Here is a 23,141-nt window from a genome sequence, read left to right as displayed (position 1 = left end):
CCGGTCACTGCTGGGGGGGGGCGCCCTGAGCAGCAATATTAACACCTTGGCTGGCAAAACTGACACCATATATAGCCCTAGAGGTTATATAGGTGTAAATTACCCCTGCCAGATTTACACAAACAGCGGGAGAAAGCCCGCCGAAAAAGGGGCGGAGCCATCTTCCTCAGCACACTGGCGCCATTTTCCCTCACAGCTCCGCTGGAAGGATCGCTCCCTGGCTCTCCCCTGCAGTCCTGCACTACAGAAAGAGAGGGGGGGCAATACATTAAGGCGCAGTATATATAATACAAGCAGCTATAGGGGAAAACACTCTGTATAGTGATATCCCTGTGTTATATAGCGCTCTGGTGTGTGCTGGCATACTCTCCCTCTGTCTCCCCAAAGGGCTTTGTGGGGTCCTGTCCTCTGTCAGAGCATTCCCTGTGTGTGTGCTGTGTGTCGGTACTGCTGTGTCGACATGTATGATGAGGATAATGATGTGGAGGCAGAGCAAATGCCTGTGAATGTGATGTCACCCCCTGCGGGGTCGACACCTGTGTGGATGGACTTATGGAAGGAATTACGTGACAGTGTCAGCTCCTTACATAAAAGGTTTGACGACATAGGACAGCCGGCTACTCAGCTTGTGCCTGTCCAAGCGTCTCAAATGTCATCAGGGGCTTTAAAACGCCCGCTACCTCAGATGGCAGACACAAATGTTGACACGGATACCGACTCCAGTGTCGACGACGATGAGACTAGTGTACCTTCCAATAGGGCCACCCGTTACATGATTGAGGCAATGAAAAATGTATTACACATTTCTGATAGTACCCCAGGTACCACAAAAAAGGGTATTATGTTTGGTGAGAAAAAACTACCAGTAGTTTTTCCTGCATCTGAGGAATTAAATGAGGTGTGTGAGGAAGCGTGGACTTCCCCCGATAAGAAATTGATAATTTCTAAACGGTTATTGGCAGCGTACCCTTTCCCGCCAGAGGATAGGTCACGTTGGGAAACACCCCCTAGGGTAGATAAAGCGCTTACACGTTTATCAAAAAAGGTGGCACTACCGTCTCCGGATACGGCCGCCCTAAAGGAACCTGCTGAGAGAAAACAGGAGGTTACCCTAAAAGCTATATATACACACACGGGCATTATATTGCGACCAGCGATTGCATCGGCATGGATGTGCAGTGCTGCTGCTGCGTGGTCAGATTCCCTGTCGGATAATATTGATACTCTGGATAGGGACAATATTTTGCTGACAATAGAGCATATAAAAGACGCTGTCTTATACATGCGTGATGCACAGAGGGATATTTGCCGACTGGCATCAAAAATAAGCGCAATGTTCATTGCCGCCAGAAAAAAGGCACATGGAAGTTTTGCCTTATAAGGGGAAAGCACCGTATTATCAAGTACAGTCCTTTCGGCCCCATAAAAACAAGAGGGCTAGAGGCGCATCCTTTCTGCCGAGAGGCAAAGGTAGAGGGAAAAAACTGCAGCATACAGAAGAGCAGAAGTCCTCCCCCGCGTCCGGTAAGTCCACAGCATGACGCTGGGGCTTCACAGGCGGACCCGGGTACGGTGGGGGCCCGTCTCAGAAATTTCAGCGCACAGTGGGCTCTCTCACAGGTGGATCCCTGGATCCTTCAAGTAGTATCTCAGGGGTACAGGCTGGAATTCGAGGCGTCTCCCCCCCGCCTTTTCCTAAAATCTGCCTTACCAGCAACTCCCTCTGCCAGGGAGGCAGTGTTGGTGGCTATCCAAAAACTGTATTCACAGCAAGTGATTGTCAAGGTACCCCTCCTTCAACAAGGAAAGGGTTACTATTCTACAATGTTTGTGGTACCGAAACCGGACGGTTCTGTGAGACCCATCTTAAATTTAAAATCCTTGAACACATATATCAAAAGATTCAAGTTCAAGATGGAATCGCTCAGGGCGGTTATTGCGAGCCTGGACGAGGGGGATTACATGGTCTCCCTGGACATCAAGGATGCCTACCTGCATGTCCCCATTTACCCTCCTCACCAGGAGTACCTCAGGTTTGTGGTACAGGACTGTCACTATCAGTTCCAGACGCTGCCGTTTGGGTTATCCACGGCACTGAGGGTCTTTACCAAGGTAATGGCCGAAATGATGATACTCCTTCGGAAGAAGAGGGTTTTAATTATCCCGTACTTGGACGATCTCCTGATAAAGGCGAGGTCCAAGGAACAGTTGTTAGTGGGGGTAGCACTTTCTCGGGAAGTGCTGCAGCAGCACGGCTGGATTCTCAATATCCCAAAGTCACAGCTGGTCCCGACGACACGTCTTCTGTTCCTGGGAATGATTCTGGACACAGACCAGAAAAAAGTGTTTCTTCCAGTGGAAAAAGCCGAGGAGTTGTCATCTCTAGTCAGAAACCTCCTAAAACCAGGACAGGTGTCGGTACATCAATGCACGCGAGTCCTGGGAAAAATGGTAGCTTCGTACGAAGCAATTCCATTCGGAAGGTTCCACGCAAGGATTTTCCAGTGGGACCTGTTGGACCAATGGTGTGGGTCGCATCTCCAGATGCAGCAGCGGATAACCCTGTCGGCAAGGACCAGGGTGTCACTACTGTGGTGGCTGCAGAGGGCTCATCTACTAGAGGGCCGCAGATTCGGAATACAGGACTGGGTCCTGGTGACCACGGATGCCAGCCTTCGGGGCTGGGGAGCAGTCACACAGGGAAGAAATTTCCAAGGGCTGTGGTCAAATCAGGAGATTTCACTACACATAAATATCCTGGAGCTAAGAGCCATTTACAATGCCCTATGCCAAGCAAGTCCCCTGCTTCAAAACAAACCGGTTCTGATCCAATCAGACAACATCACGGCGGTCGCCCATGTAAACAGACAGGGCGGCACAAGAAGCAGGAGGGCAATGGCAGAAGCCACAAGGATTCTCCGATGGGCGGAAAATCACGTGCTAGCACTGTCAGCAGTGTTCATTCCGGGTGTGGACAACTGGGAAGCAGACTTCCTCAGCAGACACGACCTTCACCCGGGAGAGTGGGGGCTTCATCCAGAAGTCTTCCGATTGATTGTAAACCATTGGGAAAGACCACAGGTGGATATGATGGCGTCCCGCCTCAACAAAAAGCTAAAAAGATATTGCGCCAGGTCAAGGGACCCTCAGGCGATAGCTGTGGACGCTCTAGTGACACCGTGGGTGTACCAGTCGGTTTACGTGTTTCCCCCTCTGCCTCTTATTCCCAAGGTGCTGAGAATAATACGAAGGGGAAGAGTGAGAACTATACTCGTGGTTCCGGATTGGCCAAGAAGAACTTGGTACCCGGAACTTCAAGAGATGCTCTCAGAGGACCCATGGCCTCTACCGCTAAGGCGGGACCTGCTGCAGCAGGGGCCCTGCCTCTTCCAAGATTTACCGCGGCTGCGTTTGACGGCATGGCGGTTGAACGCCGGATCCTGAAGGAAAAAGGTATTCCGGAGGAAGTCATTCCTACCCTGATCAAGGCCAGGAAGGATGTGACTGCAACCCACTACCACCGCATTGGGCGGAAATATGTGGCTTGGTGTGAGGCCAGGAAGGCCCCAACGGAGGAATTTCAACTGTGTCGTTTCCTGCATTTCCTTCAAGCAGGGGTGACGATGGGCCTCAAATTGGGGTCCATTAAGGTCCAGATTTCGGCTCTGTCGATTTTCTTTCAAAAGGAACTGGCTTCGTTGCCTGAAGTTCAGACTTTTGTCAAGGGAGTTCTGCATATTCAGCCTCCTTACGTGCCTCCTGTGGCACCTTGGGATCTCAATGTGGTTTTGGGATTCCTGAGGTCACATTGTTTCGAACCACTTAAAACCGTGGATTTGAAATATCTCACGTGGAAAGTGGTCATGTTGTTGGCCCTGGCTTCGGCCAGGCGTGTATCAGAATTGGCGGCTTTGTCGTGTAAAAGCCCTTATCTGATTTTCCATATGGATAGGGCAGAGTTGAGGACTCGTCCTCAGTTTCTCCCGAAGGTGGTATCAGGGTTTCACTTGAACCAACCTATTGTGGTGCCTGCGGCTACTAGGGACTTGGAGGATTCCAAGTTGCTGGACGTAGTCTGGGCCCTGAAAATTTATGTTTCCAGGACGGCTGGAGTCAGGAAAACTGATTCGCTGTTTATCCTGTATGCACCCAATAAGCTGGGTGCTCCTGCTTCTAAGCAGACCATTGCTCGCTGGATTTGTAACACTATTCAGCTTGCGCATTCTGCGGTAGGACTACCGCAGCCAAAATCGGTAAAAGCCCACTCCACAAGGAAGGTGGGCTCATCTTGGGCAGCTGCCCGAGGGGTCTCGGCACTGCAACTTTGCTGAGTGGCTACTTGGTCAGGGTCTAACACTTTTGCTAAATTTTACAAATTTGATACCCTGGCTGAGGAGGACCTTGAGTTTGCTCATTCGGTGCTGCAGAGTCATCCGCACTCTCCCGCCCGTTTGGGAGCTTTGGTATAATCCCCATGGTCCTTACGGAGTCCCCAGCATCCACTAGGACGTCAGAGAAAATAAGAATTTACTCACCGGTAATTCTATTTCTCGTAGTCCGTAGTGGATGCTGGGCGCCCATCCCAAGTGCGGATTGTCTGCAATACTTGTAATTAGTTATTGTTCCACAAATCGGGTTGTTATTGCGAGCCATCTGTTCAGAGGCTCCGTTGTTATCATACTGTTAACCGGGGTTCATATCACGAGTTGTACGGTGTGATTGGTGTGGCTGGTATGAGTCTTACCCAGGATTCAAAATCCTTCCTTATTGTGTCAGCTCTTCCGGGCACAGTATCTTAACTGAGTTCTGGAGGAGGGTCATAGGGGGAGGAGCCAGTGCACACCAGATAGTCCTGAATCTTTCTTTAATTGTGCCCAGTCTCCTGCGGGGCCGTCTATTCCCCATGGTCCTTACGGAGTCCCCAGCATCCACTACGGACTACGAGAAATAGAATTACCAGTGAGTAAATTCTTATTTTTCCTGGGAACTAAGATGTTGGCCCCAGATGCACCTATCCATGCTATTGTGTTCCAAGTAAGTGAACATCTAGTAGGTTCTGGTGAATGCTATACTTGTATTTGTTAATTTTTTGTTTATAAAAAGAAGTTGTAGCTGTCTGTTACTGTTTGTTACAGTACATGGAGAACTGAAGTAATAACATAATAACTGATACAGTAGTCAATTTGCTTGTAGCCAACTACAAATGGTACAATGTAACAGTTTAAGTATAGTGAAATGGTTTGTGTACAATTCTGCAATTAATTTGTCAGAACATGGAACAATAGTGAGTTCTTTTTCTTTTTGACAGAGAGCAGATATGCTCAGTAAACTGAGTGATGTGCAAGCTTCAGAGACAGAGCTGAGTCTTTTATATACAACCTCCAAATTGGGCACAGGGGATCGTTTGTACAGTGTTAAACGGTAAGTCCTTCAGATTAGCTGCATCAGTTCTTTATTGGGCATTTATTTGTTTGTTTAACTTGCTCATTGAACGATAAGTCAGTGCGAGAATACTTGTCTTTGTGATTTAAGAATCAAGTCTTTTACTGATTCAGTTAATTACCAAAGTTGTTATTGGTTTTCCACAGAAAGGACTGAGGGTGTGATTCAGACCTGATCACACTCAGGTGTTTTTTTGCAGTTCTGAGATCAGGTAGTTGCCGCCTACAGGGGGAGGGGGTAATCGCTGTGCAGGGGTGCGAACGCTTGTGCAGAGAGCTGCACAAACAAAAGTTTGTGCAGTCTCTGTACAGCTTAGGACTTACTCAGCCGCTGTGATGATCCGGCCAGGAGCTGACGTCAGGACACTCCCTCGAAACGGTCAGTTGACACCCACAAACGGCCTCTTCCTGTCAATCTTCTTACGATCGCTGGTGCGATCGTGTTCTTCGTTAAAACCGTCGCTGTCAGGCGACGGCTGGTGCCGACGCACCTGCGCATTACGGAGCATGCGCAGTTCAGACCTGATTGCACCGCTGCAAAAAAAGCTAGCGTGTGATTGGGTCTGAATGACCCCTTGGGCTTCCTTCGGCACCTTCACTTGTTTTCTGTAAAGTCTGAACTGATGAACCTCATTGTCTTTCATGTTTTCTTTAAGATGCTTGTAGTACTTTGATTGCTGTTGCGCTATAAAAGTGTGTATTTTTAGTGGGTGATGTTCACAGAAAGTGCTAACAAAATCTTCAGCATTTTTTGTAATTGTTTCATAACTGAACCTGTCAAATTACGTTCTTAATAATAATAATAATTTCTCTAACGTCCTAGTGGATGCTGGGGACTCTGTAAGGACCATGGACGGGCTCCGCAGGAAACAGGGCACTTCAAGAAAGAATTTGGATACTGGTGTGCTCTGGCTCCTCCCTCTATGTCCCTCCTTCAGACCTCAGTTTGAATCTGTGCCCGGACGAGCTGGGTGCTACTTAGTGAGCTCTCCTGAGCTTGCTATAAGAAAGTATTTTGTTAGGTTTTTTTATTTTCAGAGAAATCTGCTGGCAACAGACTCTCTGCTACGTGGGACTGAGGGGAGAGAAGCAGCCCTACTCACTGAAGATAGGTCCTGCTTCTTAGGCTACTGGACACCATTAGCTCCAGAGGGATCGTACACAGGATCGCACCCTTGGTCGTCCGATCCCGGAGCCGCTCCGCCGTCCCCCATCGCAGAGCCAGAAGACAGAAGCCGGCGTCAGAAGCAAGAAGACTTCGAAATCGGCGGCAGAAGACTCCAGTCTTCATATGAGGTAGCGCACAGCACTGCAGCTGTGCGCCATTGCTCCCACACTAAACCCACATACTCCGGTAACTGTAGGGTGCAGGGCGCAGAGGGGGGGGGGGGGGTGCCTTGGGCAGCAATTAGGAACCTCTTGGCAAAAAGCAGCATATATACAGTTGGGCACTGTATATATGCATGAGCCCCCGCCATTATTTTACACACAAACGCGGGACAGAAGCCCGCCGCTGAGGGGGCGGGGCTTCTTCCTCAGCACTCACAGCGCCATTTTCTCTCCACAGCTCCGCTGAGAGGAAGCTCCCCAGGCTCTCCCCTGCAGAATCACGGTAGGCGAGGGTAAAAAAGAGAGGGGGGGGGGGGGGACATAAATTTGTCGCAAAAACAGTATATACAGCAGCTACTGGGTTAACACTAAGTTACTGTGCGATTCCTGGGTCATACAGCGCTGGGGTGTGTGCTGGCATACTCTCTCTCTGTCTCTCCAAAAGGCCTTGTGGGGGAACTGTCTTCAAATAGAGCATCCCCTGTGTGTGTGGTGTGTCGGTACGCTTGTGTCGGCATGTTTGACGAGGAAGGCTATGTGGAAACAGAGCGGGTACAAATGAATGTGGGGTCGCCGACACCCGATTGGATGGATATGTGGAAGGTTTTAAATGATAATGTTAATTCCTTGCATAAAAGGTTGGATAATGCTGAAGCCTTGGGACAGACAGGGTCTCAACCCATGCCTGATCCTATGTCGCAGAGGCCGTCAGGGTCTCAGAAGCGCCCACTATCCCAAATTGTTGACACAGATATCGACACGGATTCTGACTCCAGTGTCGATGGAGATGATGCAAAGTTACAGCCTAAAATGGCTAAAGCCAGCCGTTACATGATTATAGCAATGAAAGATGTGTTGCACATCACAGAGGAAACCCCAGTCCCTGACGAGAGGTTTTATATGTATGGGGAGAAAAGGCAAGAGGTGACCTTTCCCCCTTCACATGAGTTAAATGAGTTATGTGAAAAGGCTTGGGAATCTCCAGATAGAAAACTGCAGATTTCCAAACGGATGCTTATGGCGTATCCTTTACCGCCAACGGACAGGTTGCGCTGGGAATCCTCCCCTAGGGTAGACAAAGCTTTAACACGCTTATCCAAGAGGGTAGCCCTGCCGTCACAGGATACGGCCACCCTTAAAGATGCTGCGGATAGAAAGCAGGAGGGTATCCTGAAGTCCATTTATACACATTCAGGTACCTTACTAAGGCCGGCAATTGCGTCGGCCTGGGTGTGTAGTGCTGTAGCAGCATGGACGGATACCTTATCTGAGGAACTTGATACCTTGGACAAGGATACTATATTACTAACCCTGGGGCATATAAAGGACGCTGTCCTATATATGAGAGATGCTCAAAGAGACATTAGCCTACTGGGCTCTAGAATAAATGCAATGTCGATTTCTGCCAGAAGGGTCCTGTGGACTCGGCAATGGACAGGCGATGCCGACTCAAAAAGGCACATGGAGGTTTTACCTTACAAGGGTGAGGAATTGTTTGGGGACGGTCTCTCGGACCTGGTCTCCACAGCTACGGCTGGAAAGTCAAATTTTTTGCCATATGTTCCCTCACAACCTAAGAAAGCACCGTATTACCAAATGCAGTCCTTTCGATCACAAAAAGGCAAGAAAGTCCGAGGTGCGTCCTTTCTTGCCAGAGGCAGGGGTAGAGGAAAGAAGCTGCACAATACAGCTAGTTCCCAGGAACAGAAGTCCTCCCCGGCTTCCACTAAATCCACCGCATGACGCTGGGGCTCCACAGGCGGAGCTAGGCCCGGTGGGGGCGCGTCTCCGAAATTTCAGCCACAAGTGGGTTCACTCCCAGGTGGATCCCTGGGCTATAGAGCTTGTGTCTCAGGGATACAAGCTGGAATTCGAAGAGATGCCCCCTCACCGTTACCTCAAATCGGCCCTGCCAGCTTCCCCCTTAGAGAGGGAAATAGTGTTAGCTGCAATTCACAAATTGTATCTTCAGCAGGTGGTGGTAAAGGTTCCCCTCCTTCAACAGGGAAGGGGTTACTATTCGACCATGTTTGTGGTACCGAAACCGGACTGTTCGGTCAGACCCATAGGGCTAAAACACACTACCCGGCATTTGCCGGCCGGGAAAAAGCCGGACGGCTTTTTCCCGTGCCAGCATTGTAGTTAACAGTGTGAGGGCTAGAGTCCCTTCACACTGCACGGCCCCGGCCCGGCTGCCGGGTTGCAGCCGGGTCTCACCACTGGAAGGTCCGGCGGCCGGGCCGTCTTTGCAGCAAGTAAACTGTGTGTGTGAAGGGGAGCTTTCACACACAACGGTTTTTTTCTGAAGCCGTGTCTGATGTTGCGCATGCGCACAGCATCACACACGGCTCAAAGCCGCCCTGTGTGACAGACACTGCCGGTTTCTCCCGGATGGCAAAAAGCCGGACAAAGTTTGTCCGGCTTTTTGCCATCCGGGAAAAACCGGAGTGTGTGTTACAGCCCATATTGAATTTAAAATCCCTGAACATATACCTGAAAAAGTTCAAGTTCAAGATGGAATGGCTCAGAGCGGTCATCGCAAGCCTGGAGGAGGGGGATTTTATGGTGTCTCTGGACATAAAGGATGCTTACCTTCATGTCCCCATTTATCCACCTCATCAGGAGTACCTCAGATTTGTGGTACAGGATTGTCATTACCAATTCCAGACGTTGCCGTTTGGTCTCTCCACGGCACCGAGAATATTTACCAAGGTAATGGTGGAAATGATGGTGCTCCTGCGAAAGCAAGGAGTCACAATTATCCCATACTTGGACGATCTCCTCATAAAGGCGAGGTCCAGAGAGCAGTTGCTGATCAGCGTAGCACGCTCTCGGGAAGTGTTACAACAGCACGGCTGGATTCTAAATATTCCAAAGTCGCAGCTGATTCCTACGACGCGTCTGCCCTTCCTGGGCATGATTCTGGACACAGACCAGAAGAAGGTTTTTCTCCCGACGGAGAAGGCTCAGGAACTCATGACACTGGTCAGAGACCTCTTAAAACCAAAACAGGTGTCGGTGCATCACTGCACGCGAGTCCTGGGAAAGATGGTGGCATCATACGAGGCCATTCCCTTCGGCAGGTTCCATGCAAGGACCTTTCAATGGGATCTGTTAGACAAGTGGTCCGGATCACATCTACAGATGCATCGGCTGATCACCCTATCCCCCAGGGCCAGGGTGTCTCTTCTGTGGTGGCTGCAGAGTGCTCACCTTCTCGAGGGCCGCAGATTCGGCATTCAGGACTGGGTCCTGGTGACCACGGATGCAAGCCTCCGAGGGTGGGGGGCAGTCACACAGGGAAGAAATTTCCAGGGTCTGTGGTCAAGTCAGGAGACTTGCCATCACATCAATATCCTGGAACTAAGGGCCATATACAACGCCCTAAGTCAAGCGGAGACCCTGCTTCGCGACCAATTGGTGCTGATTCAATCAGACATCATCACCGCAGTGGCTCATGTAAACCGCCAAGGCGGCACAAGGAGCAGGGTGGCGATAGCGGAAGCCACCAGAATTCTTCGCTGGGCGGAGAATCACGTACGAGCACTGTCAGCAGTGTTCATTCCGGGAGTGGACAACTGGGAAGCAGACTTCCTCAGCAGGCACGACCTCCTCCCGGGAGAGTGGGGACTTCATCAAGAAGTCTTTGCGCAGATTGCAGGTCGGTGGGAACTGCCACAGGTGGACATGATGGCATCCCGCCTCAACCAAAAGCTACAGAGGTATTGCGCCAGGTCAAGAGACCCTCAGGCGATTAGCTGTAGACGCACTAGTGACACCGTGGGTGTTCCAGTCGGTTTATGTATTTCCTCCTCTTCCTCTCATACCCAAGGTGCTGAGAATCATAAGAAAAAGAGGCGTGAGAACAATACTCATTGTTCCGGATTGGCCAAGAAGGACTTGGTATCCAGATCTGCAAGAAATGCTCACAGAGGACCCATGGCCTCTGCCTCTCAGACAGGACCTGTTGCAACAGGGGCCCTGTCTGTTCCAAGACTTACCGCGGCTGCGTTTGACGGCATGGCGTTTGAACGCCGGATCCTAGCAGAAAAAGGCATTCCGGATGAGGTTATTCCTACGCTGATAAAGGCTAGGAAGGACGTGACGGCTAAACATTATCACCGTATATGGCGAAAATATGTTGCTTGGTGTGAGGCCAGGAATGCCCCTACGGAGGAATTCCAGCTGGGCCGGTTCCTTCACTTCCTACAGTCGGGAGTGACTTTGGGCCTAAAATTGGGTTCCATTAAGGTCCAGATTTCGGCCCTATCCATTTTCTTTCAAAAAGAACTGGCTTCTCTTCCTGAAGTCCAGACGTTTGTTAAGGGAGTGCTGCATATTCATCCCCCTTTTGTGCCTCCAGTGGCACCTTGGGATCTTAACGTGTTGTTGAGTTTCCTGAAGTCACACTGGTTTGAGCCACTCAAAACCGTGGAGTTAAAATTTCTCACGTGGAAGGTGGTCATGCTATTAGCCTTGGCTTCAGCTAGGCGTGTGTCAGAATTAGCGGCTTTGTCACATAAAAGCCCCTATCTGGTTTTTCATATGGACAGGGCAGAATTGCGGACCCGTCCACAATTTCTGCCAAAAGTGGTGTCATCCTTTCATATGAATCAACCTATTGTGGTGCCTGTGGCTACTCGTGACTTGGAGGATTCCGAGTTACTAGATGTGGTCAGTGCTTTGAAGGTTTATGTAGCCAGAACGGCTAGAGTCAAGAAAACTGAGTCGCTGTTTATCCTGTATGCACCCAACAAGCTGGGTGCTCCTGCTTCAAAGCAAACCATTGCTCGCTGGATCTGTAACACGATTCAGCAGGCTCATTCTGCGGCTGGATTGCTGCTTCCAAAATCAGTAAAAGCCCATTCCACAAGGAAGGTGGGCTCTTCTTGGGCGGCTGCCCGAGGGGTCTCGGCATTACAGCTTTGCCGAGCTGCTACTTGGTCGGGTTCAAACACTTTTGGAAAATTCTACAAGTTTGATACCCTGGCTGAGGAGGACCTTGTGTTTGCCCATTCGGTGCTGCAGAGTCATCCGCACTCTCCCGCCCGTTTGGAGGCTTTGGTATAATCCCCATGGTCCTTACGGAGTCCCCAGCATCCACTAGGACGTTAGAGAAAATAAGATTTTACTCACCGGTAAATCTATTTCTCGTAGTCCGTAGTGGATGCTGGGCACCCGTCCCAAGTGCGGACTTTTTCTGCAATACGTGTATATAGTTATTGCTTCATAAAGGGTTATGTTATATTGGCATAATTTGGTTGATGCTATGTTGTTTGTTCATACTGTTAACTGGGTATGTTATCACCAGTTATACGGTGTGATTGGTGTGGCTGGTATGAGTCTTGCCCTGGATTCTAAAATCCTTTCCTTGTAATGTCGGCTCTTCCGGGCACAGTTTCCTTAACTGAGGTCTGGAGGAGGGGCATAGAGGGAGGAGCCAGTGCACACCAGGTAGTACTAAATCTTTCTTTAGAGTGCCCAGTCTCCTGCGCAGCCCGTCTATTCCCCATGGTCCTTACGGAGTCCCCAGCATCCACTACGGACTACGAGAAATAGATTTACCGGTGAGTAAAATCTTATTTTTACACAGACTAGCTAAAATCACAAGTGCATCATTTGAAGTGAAGGCAGTGCCTCTCTAATGTATTTGGTATCAGTACCTTGGCAAGGGAGGGAGTACAAGTTATTGTAACTGGAGGGAAGTTGTTTAAATGAAAAGTTTTTTTAATTGCAGCACTTTGTGAACGGGGCATTTCAATTAGTTCTCTTTTACAGAACACTAGAAGATGCCGGTAGTGCAGGACTGGGGCGCATAAGCAGCATCAGTGGAGCCAATAAGAAGCGCAGGCAAAAATCTGAGGCAGAAGATTCCAGTGAAGAGTCAGATAGTGTCACGTCCTCTGATAGTTCTGGTGAAGATGATGAGGGTGATGCAGCCGAGGAGGAGCAGGAAAAAGATGTGGATGATGATGGCTCTGCTGTGCAACCTATGGTTGCAAATACGTCACAGAACGTTCAAGCAGAGTCTAAGCAAATGCCTAAGAAAGAGCCTTCCACACAGAAATCATCTGCACCTCCGTCCTCAGAGCCAGCAATATTCATCCCTGTTGACAGGTCTCCTGAAATCCAGGTTTGTATGTCACTGCAGGGGGGAGTCTAACTACTAATACTCTACTATTGTGGTGCTCAGTACCTGATCACAAGGGCAGCAAACACATTGGAAGAGACACACATACAGGCCTAGAAAACTATAGATTGACATTCACATGCCAGTCATTTCAATAGCAGATGATTGGTTAAATAACCATTTGCATAATCTGTTAGATGTAGACCAAGAAATAGCCAAGAAGGCAGTGGGAAAGGAAACAATGATTGAGACTGAAAAAAGTTATTTTATTTAGTGATTGGTGGTCCCTGCAAGCAGACTTAATACCATCTTTATATAAGAGATTAAGCTTTCAGCTATTTTTATGAGTTCACTCCTTAATGTTTACAAAGGCATAGAGATTTTAGCATGCAATTTTAATATGAAACGGCTATTGTACATTTATTACAGAACTTCTGCTCCTCAACACTTATTATTTCATGCAGGAGGCCAGGTTAAAACTTCCAATCCTGGGTGAAGAACAAGTCATTATGGAAGCCATTCACGAAAACCCAGTTGTGGTTTTATGTGGTGAAACTGGAAGTGGAAAAACCACCCAAGTGCCGCAGTTCCTGTATGAAGCTGGATATGGAAGGTAGGACCTTGGTGTTTCAAACTAAAATGATACGGAACAAATAGAAACAATGCTTTTAGGGCAATGCTTTTACTAGCCATATTTTGTTAGTAAACCCTAGCGTTAGGAAACCCAGTGTTAGTAAGTAAACCCCCTAGATTGTTGCCGTTGTACACGGCTAGAATGGTAAATCTCCCCCATCACATCTAATTTAATTTACCTCTAAGAAGTCCCCTTAAGCAAATTTTCTCCACTATACAAACTAATCCTGGTACAGCTAGTGCTGTTCTAGATTGTTTGACTGCATCTGGAATTGAAGTCTAAAATATTAAAAATAAAACTACTACAATTTAAAGTAGAAACATCTGTACATCCATTTCTGTACAGTTCTAAATGGAATCCATTGGACATCATATTCCCAGGACAACATTTCATGCTAAAAATAAGGAATAAAATAAAACTAACTTGGAAAAAGTTTTCCTTACTACAATCTGATTGTCTCCCAGTTGAATACAAAAAAAGTTTTTCTGTTGTGTAAAATTAGGGAAACTGGTACTGTTGCAATAAACCTACACTAACAAAGTTAGTTCATCCTTATGCCATATCCCCAGTCACTAGCTAATTAATTGATTTTATTGTCCGTAAAACAGTGCAAGTGAAGGCCTCTAGAGCCTTAATGTGTGCCTCCTAGCTCCTTCCTTCTGTTGATGCATTGATATAATGTAACTTGTTGGCAAGATTAAGGGGAATGTATTTCCCTTTTAGAGGTTAGATGACTGCCTAGGGTGCACAGAAGTGTATCCGTTTGCATTGCCTTAAAGCTAGGCTCATTTTATTCTGTTCTGACTTCAAGTTTTCATTTATATGTTTAGTTTACTATGTACATATGAGACACCTGGGGTATCTTGTGTACCGTTAGTAATGATTTTTTTGGCCTGTGCTTGTATGTTGCTTGGGCTTTTCTTCTACTGGCGGTTATCATAGTTATTTTTGCAATTGTATACACTCTAACAGTAGCTCAGATTGGCATTCTATGATTTGGGTGCGTACACAGTATGCAATATTGCATACGATCTGGCTGATATTGGCCAGTTCTCTGCGATATTGTATAGTGCATATGCGTGATACAGAATACAATGTGCGCTCCCGCGGGTTGTATCCAGCATCGCACGTTGGACCTGCATGCAGGTCCGACGTGCAACATTGCTTACGAGGGCCATGCTTGCCGAATGCAGCATGGCCCCCCTCCGCCCCCGTATCGCAGCCAAAATCGGCAAGTGTGTATTACTTAGTCATCAACGGCACCAAATTCCACGGTTTTCTGCCACCCTGATACTTCTGTCAGTGTCGTCTGCTGTTGTAGCTATGTTTTTATACCCTGTACTTGTCCTATATTGTCTTCAACTGTAAGTCACTGTTTTCCTGTTTTAATTATTTTGTTTATGTGCTCTGTAAGTGAGCACTGCGGAACCCTTGTGGTGCCATATAAATAAAGGATAATAATATTCATTCCAGTAAGTCGATGGTCGGAAAATAAGAATTTACTCACCGGTAATTCTATTTCTCGTAGTCCGTAGTGGATGCTGGGGACTCCGTAAGGACCATGGGGAATAGACGGCTCCGCAGGAGACTGGGCACATCTAAGAAAGATTTAGGACTATCTGGTGTGCACTGGCTCCTCCCCCTATGACCCTCCTCCAAGCCTCAGTTAGGAACTGTGCCCGGAAGAGCTGACACAATAAGGAAGGATTTTTGAATCCCGGGTAAGACTCATACCAGCCACACCAATCACACCATATAACACGTGATAGGAACCCCGGTTAACAGTATGATAACAAAATTGGAGCCTCTGAAGAGATGGCTCACAACAAAACCCGATTTTTGTAACAATAACTATGTACAGGTATTGCAGACAATCCGCACTTGGAATGGGCGCCCAGCATCCACTACGGACTACGAGAAATAGAATTACCGGTGAGTAAATTCTTATTTTTTCTGACGTCCTAGTGGATGCTGGGGACTCCGTAAGGACCATGGGGATTATACCAAAGCTCCCAAACGGGCGGGAGAGTGCGGATGACTCTGCAGCACCGAATGAGAGAACTCCAGGTCCTCCTCAGCCAGGGTATCAAATTTGTAGAATTTTGCAAACGTGTTTGCCCCTGACCAAGTAGCAGCTCGGCAAAGTTGTAAAGCCGAGACCCCTCGGGCAGCCGCCCAAGATGAGCCCACCTTCCGTGTGGAATGGGCTTTTACAGATTTAGGCTGCGGTAAGCCTACCGCAGAATGCTCCAGCTGAATAGTGCTACAAATCCAGCGCGCAATAGACTGCTTAGAAGCAGGAGCACCCAGCTTGGTGGGTGCATACAGGATAAACAGCGAGTCAGTCTTTCTGACTCCAGCCGTCCTGGAAATATAAATTTTCAGGGCCCTGACTACGTCCAGCAACTTGGAATCCTCCAAGTCCCGAGTAGCCGCAGGCACCACAATAGGTTGGTTCAAGTGAAAAGCTGAGACCACCTTTGGGAGAAACTGAGGACGAGTCCTCAATTCTGCCCTATCCATATGGAAAATCAGATAAGGGCTTTTACAAGACAAAGCCGCCAATTCTGAAACCCGCCTGGCCGACGCCAAGGCCAACAGCATGACCACTTTCCACGTGAGATATTTTAAATCCACAGTCTTAAGTGGTTCGAACCAATGTGATTTCAGGAATGCCAGAACCACATTGAGATCCCAAGGTGCCACTGGGGGCACAAAAGGAGGCTGAATATGCAGTACTCCTTTGACAAAAGTCTGAACTTCGGGCAGTGAAGCCAGTTCTTTTTGGAAGAAAATCGACAGAGCCGAAATCTGGACCTTTATGGACCCCAATTTGAGGCCCAACGTCACCCCTGCTTGCAGGAAGTGCAGGAATCGACCCAGTTGAAATTCCTCCGTCGGGGCCTTCATGGCCTCACACCAAGCAACATATTTTCGCCAAATGCGGTGATAATGTCTTGCGGTGACATCCTTCCTGGCTTTGATCAGGGTAGGGATGACTTCCTCCGGAATACCCTTTTCCTTCAGGATCCGGTGTTCAACCGCCATGCCGTCAAACGCAGCCGCGGTAAGTCTTGGAACAGACAGGGTCCCTGCTGCAGCAGGTCTTGTCTGAGCGGCAGAGGCCAAGGGTCCTCTGTAAGCATCTCTTGAAGTTCCGGGTACCAAGCTCTTCTTGGCCAATCCGGAACCCCGAGTATGGTTTTCACTCCTCGCCTTCTTATTATTCTCAGTACCTTGGGTATGAGAGGTAGAGGAGGAAACACATAAACCGACTGGTACACCCATGGTGTCACTAGAGCGTCCACCGCTATCGCCTGAGGGTCTCTTGACCGGGCGCAATATCTTTTCAACTTCTTGTTGAGGCAGGACGCCATCATGTCTACCTGTGGTTTTTCCCACCGGTTGACCAGCATTTGGAAGACTTCTGGATGAAGTCCCCATTCTCCCGAGTGGAGGTCGTGCCTGCTGAGGAAGTCTGCTTCCCAGTTGTCCACTCCCGGAATGAACACTGCTGTCAGTGCTAACACATGATTCTCTGCCCATCTGAGAATACTTGTGGCTTCTGCCATCGCCATCCTGCTTCTCGTGCCGCCCTGTCTGTTTACATGGGCGACCGCCGTGATGTTGTCTGACTGGATCAGTACCGGCTGGTTTTGAAGCAGGGGTCTTGCCTAGCTTAGGGCATTGTAAATGGCCCTTAGCTCCAGGATATTTATGTGAAGAGAAATCTCCTGATTTGACCACAGTCCTTGGAAATTTCTTCCCTTTGTGACTGCCCCCCAGCCCCGAAGGCTGGCATCCGTGGTCACCAGGACCCAGTCCTGTATTCCGAATCTGCGGCCCTCTAGTAGATGAGCCCTCTGCAGCCACCACAGCAGCGACATCCTGGTTCTGGCCGATAGGGTTATCCGCTGTTGCCTCTGGAGATGGGACCCGGACCATTTGTCCAACAGGTCCCACTGGAACGTCCTTGCGTGGAACCTTCCGAATGGAATTGCTTCGTACGAAGCTACCATTTTTCCCAGGACTCGTGTGCATTGATGTACCGACACTTTTCCTGGTTTTAGAATGTCTCTGACCAGAGATGACAATTCCTCGGCTTTTTCCAGTGAAAGAAACACTCTCTTTTCTGGTCTGTGTCCAGAATCATTCCCAGGAACAGAAGACGTGTCGTCGGGACCAGCTGTGACTTTGGAATGTTTAGAATCCAGCCGTGCTGTTGTAGCACTTCCTGAGAAAGTGCCACCCCCACTATCAACTGTTCTTTGGACCTCGCCTTTATCAGGAGATCGTCCAAGTACGGGATAATTAAAACTCCCTTCTTGCGAAGGAGTATCATCATTTCGGCCATTACCTTGGTAAAGACCCTCGGTGCCGTGGATAACCCGAACGGCAGCGTCTGGAACTGATAGTGACAGTCCTGTACCACAAATCTGAGGTACTCCTGGTGCGGAGGGTAAATGGGGACATGCAGGTACGCATCCTTGATGTCCAGGGATACCATGTAATCCTCCTCCAGGCTCGCAATAACCGCCCTGAGCGATTCCATCTTGAACTTGAACCTTTTGATATAAGTGTTCAAGGTTTTTAAATTTAAGATGGGTCTCACCGAACCGTCCGGTTTCGGTACCACAAACATTGTGGAGTAGTAACCCTTTCCTTGCTGAAGGAGGGGTACCTTGACGATCACTTTCTGTGAATACAGTTTTTGAATAGCCACCAACACTGCCTCCCTGGCAGAGGGAGTTGCTGGCAAGGCAGATTTTAGGAAACGGCGGGGGGGGGAGACGTCTCGAATTCCAGCCTGTACCCCTGAGATACTACTTGAAGGACCCAGGGATCCACTTGTGAGAGAGCCCACTGTGTGCTGAAAAACCTGAGACGTGCCCCCACCGTTCCCGATTCCGCCTGAGCAGCCCCAGCGTCATGCTGTGGACTTACCGGACGCAGGGGAGGACTTCTGCTCCTGGGAACTAGCTGTGTGCTGCAGCTTTTTCCCCCTTCCTCTGCCCCTCGGCAGAAAGGATGAGCCTCTAGCCCGCTTATTTTTCTGGGGCCGAAAGGACTGTACCTGATAATACGGTGCTTTCTTTTGCTGTGGGGTAGCCTGAGGCAAAAAAGTCGATTTCCCAGCAGTAGCTGTGGAAACGAGGTCTGAAAGACCTTCCCCAAAAAGTTCCGCCCCTTTATAGGGTAAAACTTCCATGTGCCGCTTGGAGTCTGCATCACCTGACCATTGCCTAGTCCATAACCCCCGTCTGGCGGCAATGGACATAGCGCTTATTTTTGATGCCAGCCGGCAAATATCCCTCTGTGCATCACGCATGTATAAGACCGCGTCTTTTATATGGTCAATCGTTAGCAAAATATTGTCCCTATCCATGGTATCAATGTTTTCCGACAGGGAGTCGGACCACGCAGCAGCAGCACTGCACATCCAAGCTGATGCAATAGCGGGTCTCAATATAATGCCAGTGTGTGTGTATATAGCTTTTAGGGTACTTTCCAGCTTTCTATCAGCAGGTTCTTTTAGGGCGGCCGTATCCGGAGACGGTAGTGCCACCTTCTTTGATAAGCGTGTCAATGCTTTATCTACCCTAGGGGGTGTTTCCCAGCGTGACCTATCCTCTGGCGGGAAAGGGTACGCAGCCATTAACCTTTTAGAAATGATCAATTTCTTATCTGTGGAAGTCCACGCTTCCTCACACACCTCATTTAATTCGTCAGATGCAGGAAAAACTACTGGTAGTTTTTTCTCACCAAACATAATACCCTTTTTTTTTTTGTGGTACCTGGGGTATCATCAGAAATGTGTAAAACATTTTTCATAGCCTCAATCATATAACGGGTGGATCTATTGGAGGGTACACTCGTCTCATCATCGTCGACACTGGAGTCGGTATCCGTGTCAACATCTGTATCTGTCATCTGAGGTAGCGGGCGTTTTAAAGCCCCTGATGACATTTGAGACGCTTGGACAGGCACAAGCTGAGTAGCCGGCTGTCCTATGTCGTCAAACCTTTTATGTAAGGAGCTGACACTGTCACGTAATTCCTTCCATAAGTCTATCCACACTGGTGTCGACCCCGCAGGGGGTGACATCACATTCACAGGCATTTGCTCCGCCTCCACATCATTATCCTCCTCATACATGTCGACACAGCAGTACCGACACACAGCAGACACACAGGGAATGCTCTTACAGAGGACAGGACCCCACAAAGCCCTTTGGGGAGACAGAGGGAGAGTATGCCAGCACACACCAGGGCGCTATATAACACAGGGATATCACTATACAGAGTGTTTTCCCCTATAGCTGCCTATAATATATATATACTGCGCCTAAATTGTGCCCCCCCTCTCTTTTTTACCCTTTCTGTAGTGCAGGACTGCAGGGGAGAGCCAGGGAGCTTCCTTCCAGCGAAGCTGTGAGGGAATAATGGCGCCAGTGTGCTGAGTGAGTTGGCTCCGCCCATTTTTCGGCGGGCTTTCTCCCGCTATTTTATCGTTTCTGGCAGGGGTTAATATACACCTATATAGCCTCTGGGGCTATATATGGTGTTAGTTTTGCCAGCCAAGGTGTTATTATTGCTGCTCAGGGCGCCCCCCCCTAGCGCCCTGCACCCATCAGTGACCGCAGTGTGTGGTGTGCATGAGGAGCAATGGCGCACAGCTGCAGTGCTGTGCGCTACCTTGGAGAAGACAGAAGTCTTCAGCCGCCGATTTTCCGGACCACCTTCTTGTTTCTGGCTCTGTAAGGGGGACGGCGGCGCGGCTCCGGGAACGGACGACGAGGTCGGGTCCTGTGTTCGATCCCTCTGGAGCTAATGGTGTCCAGTAGCCTAAGAAGCCCAAGCTACCACCACTTAGGTAGGTTCGCTTCTTCTCCCCTTAGTCCCTTGTTGCAGTGAGCCTGTTGCCAGCAGGTCTCACTGAAAATAAAAAAACCTAAACTATACTTTCTTCTAGGAGCTCAGGAGAGCCCCTAGTGTGCATCCAGCTCAGCCGGGCACAGAAATCTAACTGAGGCTTGGAGGAGGGTCTTAGGGGGAGGAGCCAGTGCACACCAGATAGTCCTAAATCTTTCTTAGATGTGCCCAGTCTCCTGCGGAGCCGTCTATTCCCCATGGTCCTTACGGAGTCCCCAGCATCCACTAGGACGTCAGAGAAAGCTTTATTTAAAATTGAAAAGCTGGACAGCTGAACTGACTGCATCATTCATATTTTCTATGACAAGTTATTTTATTATTGCAAGTTAGTCCATAAATTCATTGGGGGGAATTCAGTCCAAGCGATGTGCCACTGGGCATTGTGCAGTGCCTGTCAGCGCACATACTGGCCATTTACAGTAGTGCCAATATTGCAAGCTTTCCCTTGCAGCTCTATGGCTTACATGGCGGGTGTGATGTGTTGTTCCAGAATGGTCCATCGCTTTGAATTGAATTCTCCTCATTGAAAATTATTTGTTAAGATTGCTGTAAAGGCAACACACTAGACTATTTTGAACCAATAAAGATTTCCCTTGAAATTACCCCAGCTGCAGAATGAAAGATAAAGTGTATATGTATACACACTGGATGTTATAGTGAATAATATTGCATCTCTGAATATGCAGTCATGAAAGATATAGCCAAAATTCAGACTGCATGTTCAGTTGATAAAGATAAACGATAACTAGCGGGAGAGTGCATCCTTATCATTATCATGCATACACACTTGAAGATATGCACGATAATATCTTTATCATGCATATCGTCCACTTAAATTGTCTAGTGTGTATGCCCCTTAAGAAACGGATTTGCAGAAAGCCAGCACAACCAATCAGGCATGTGTTTTCATTGTCTTGCTTGCACTAGGCGGCTACTGGTCTTAGGGCTGATTTTACAGTTCACAGTGCTGCTGCCTCTTTGGATGCAGCAACGATGTATAGATATGCTAATCAAGCAAGAGGCTTCTGGGGCCTTCTGAGATCCGAGTGTTGTGTCCTAAAACACAGCATTGGATCATCTGTGAGACCATCGGCCATCTAAGTAATCCTGAGGTTACTCAGATTAGCCCTCACACCTCTGTAGTCGAGGCCATATTCCTAGAAAATGGGAGTGACACCCCACTGATTTCTGAAACGCAGCCCAGTGCCGCCCACTTCGCAATGGCAGTTTAAGGGGCAGTGTGCGCGATGGACGATACAGGACTCGTTCTGCACATGTGAAAACGGGTCCCGAGCATGTGCAAGCACCCCGCCATGGGAGATGTACGCAAACCATAAGATTTACATACATCTCTGAATTAGTGAATTTTGGGGTACATAGCCACATAGTGTATATCAGTTGTGTGTATTCTATGGCTGTGTAATACAACTGTTTGGGTAAAGTAGAGGTTTTTTTGACTGTACTGTATTTCTTTTTCTGCCCTAGTAACAATAACATAATTGGCATTACTGAGCCACGGCGTGTAGCAGCGGTTACCATGTCACAGCGAGTGGCAATTGAAATGAATTTGCCTCAGAGGTAGGTTTCAGTCAATCATTTTGCCCAGTAATGTAAATATATGCACTATTTGTTGTATCATTGTAAAGTAATCGTTATGAAATCAATGTCCGTGTCCTGTGAGTGATATTTATGTAATACTTGTAAGGTAAATTTGGATTTAGCATTGCAGTCTATTCTGTAGAGTACAGATGAATGAAATGCAATATAATACTCTAGTATCTGTTATATTGCGCAGTATTTCAAACCTATAACTCACTCTTTACATTGAATAAAAAAGACCCCTAAGCAATACAAGCAATTATCCTTCTGCCATCATCTAATGGATTTAGCTATACAATATACTTTAACAGGGTACGGATCGGTGATCGGCGGTTGGGATCCCAACGGTCAGCATACCGACGCCAGGATCCTGGCTGCCAGGATGCCGGCAGGGGAGCGAGCGCAATAAAGCCCCATATGGGCTCGCTGCGCTCGCCACGCTGATCTCGCCACGCTGCAGGCTTGGTGGCTTGCTGCGCTCGCCACCGGTTATATTCCCACTCTATGGGTGTCATGGACACCCAAAGTGGGAAAAGCCCTGGGCCCCCTGCCAGCAGCCTGGCGGGCGGGATTCTGGCGTCAGTATGCTGACCGCTGGGATCCTGATCGCCGATCACCTGACTACATCCCCTTTAACAAATCTTGTGATGAAAGCTGAGTATTACATAACTATTTTGTTTTTTTGTTTTTTTTTTACTGCTTAACACTATACAATGTCCTAAACTAGTCCAATTTAACCACTTGTCCTGTTCCCATTTATCCAGAAGTTCACAAGCTAGTTCTCTTTACCTTCTACATGGCGGTAATTATGTATTTTTCATTTAAGTGTTGTCTCTTATCAAATTCGATATGAAGGAAACGTCTCTGCTGAAACTAGAATAAAGTTCATGACAGATGGTGTTCTGCTGAAAGAAATCCAGACGGTGAGTGCATCAGTGGAGGATAAACAGGATCTTGTAACATTTGTTAGTTGTCAATGATTGTTTAGAAAGTGTGGCTGTTTGGATATTTCACCTAAGTTACTATGAAGACAGACTCATTGGGAAAGACCAAACTGATTCACAAGAAGTAAGTAA

General features: G+C 48.2%; 1 protein-coding gene and 1 long non-coding RNA gene across 5 annotated transcripts in view; one reads left to right on the top strand and one right to left on the bottom strand.

The window, feature by feature from the left end:
• Positions 1-23,141, top strand: part of DHX37 (DEAH-box helicase 37) — a 108,212-nt gene that overhangs the window by 1,601 nt on the left and 83,470 nt on the right. For all 4 annotated transcript variants that reach the window (XM_063964595.1, XM_063964596.1, XM_063964597.1 and 1 more), the window contains exons 4-8: positions 5,309-5,421; positions 12,549-12,903; positions 13,365-13,513; positions 21,952-22,044; positions 22,892-22,988. In XM_063964595.1, coding sequence (XP_063820665.1) covers positions 5,309-5,421; positions 12,549-12,903; positions 13,365-13,513; positions 21,952-22,044; positions 22,892-22,988 — 807 coding nt within the window. The remainder of the gene's footprint in view (positions 1-5,308; positions 5,422-12,548; positions 12,904-13,364; positions 13,514-21,951; positions 22,045-22,891; positions 22,989-23,141) is intronic.
• LOC135068483 (uncharacterized) lies at positions 13,146-22,961 on the bottom strand. The gene is made up of 2 exons (XR_010254688.1): positions 22,855-22,961; positions 13,146-13,534 (listed from the first exon to the last, which is right to left on the bottom strand). It is a non-coding gene; the product is annotated as an uncharacterized LOC135068483 (long non-coding RNA).

Source organism: Pseudophryne corroboree, chromosome 1 (assembly GCF_028390025.1).
Source record: "Pseudophryne corroboree isolate aPseCor3 chromosome 1, aPseCor3.hap2, whole genome shotgun sequence".
In the NCBI taxonomy this organism is placed as follows: domain Eukaryota; kingdom Metazoa; phylum Chordata; class Amphibia; order Anura; family Myobatrachidae; genus Pseudophryne; species Pseudophryne corroboree.
The sequence above is the reverse complement of the archived record's forward strand: the minus strand, read 5'-3'. Positions and strand labels throughout refer to the sequence as shown.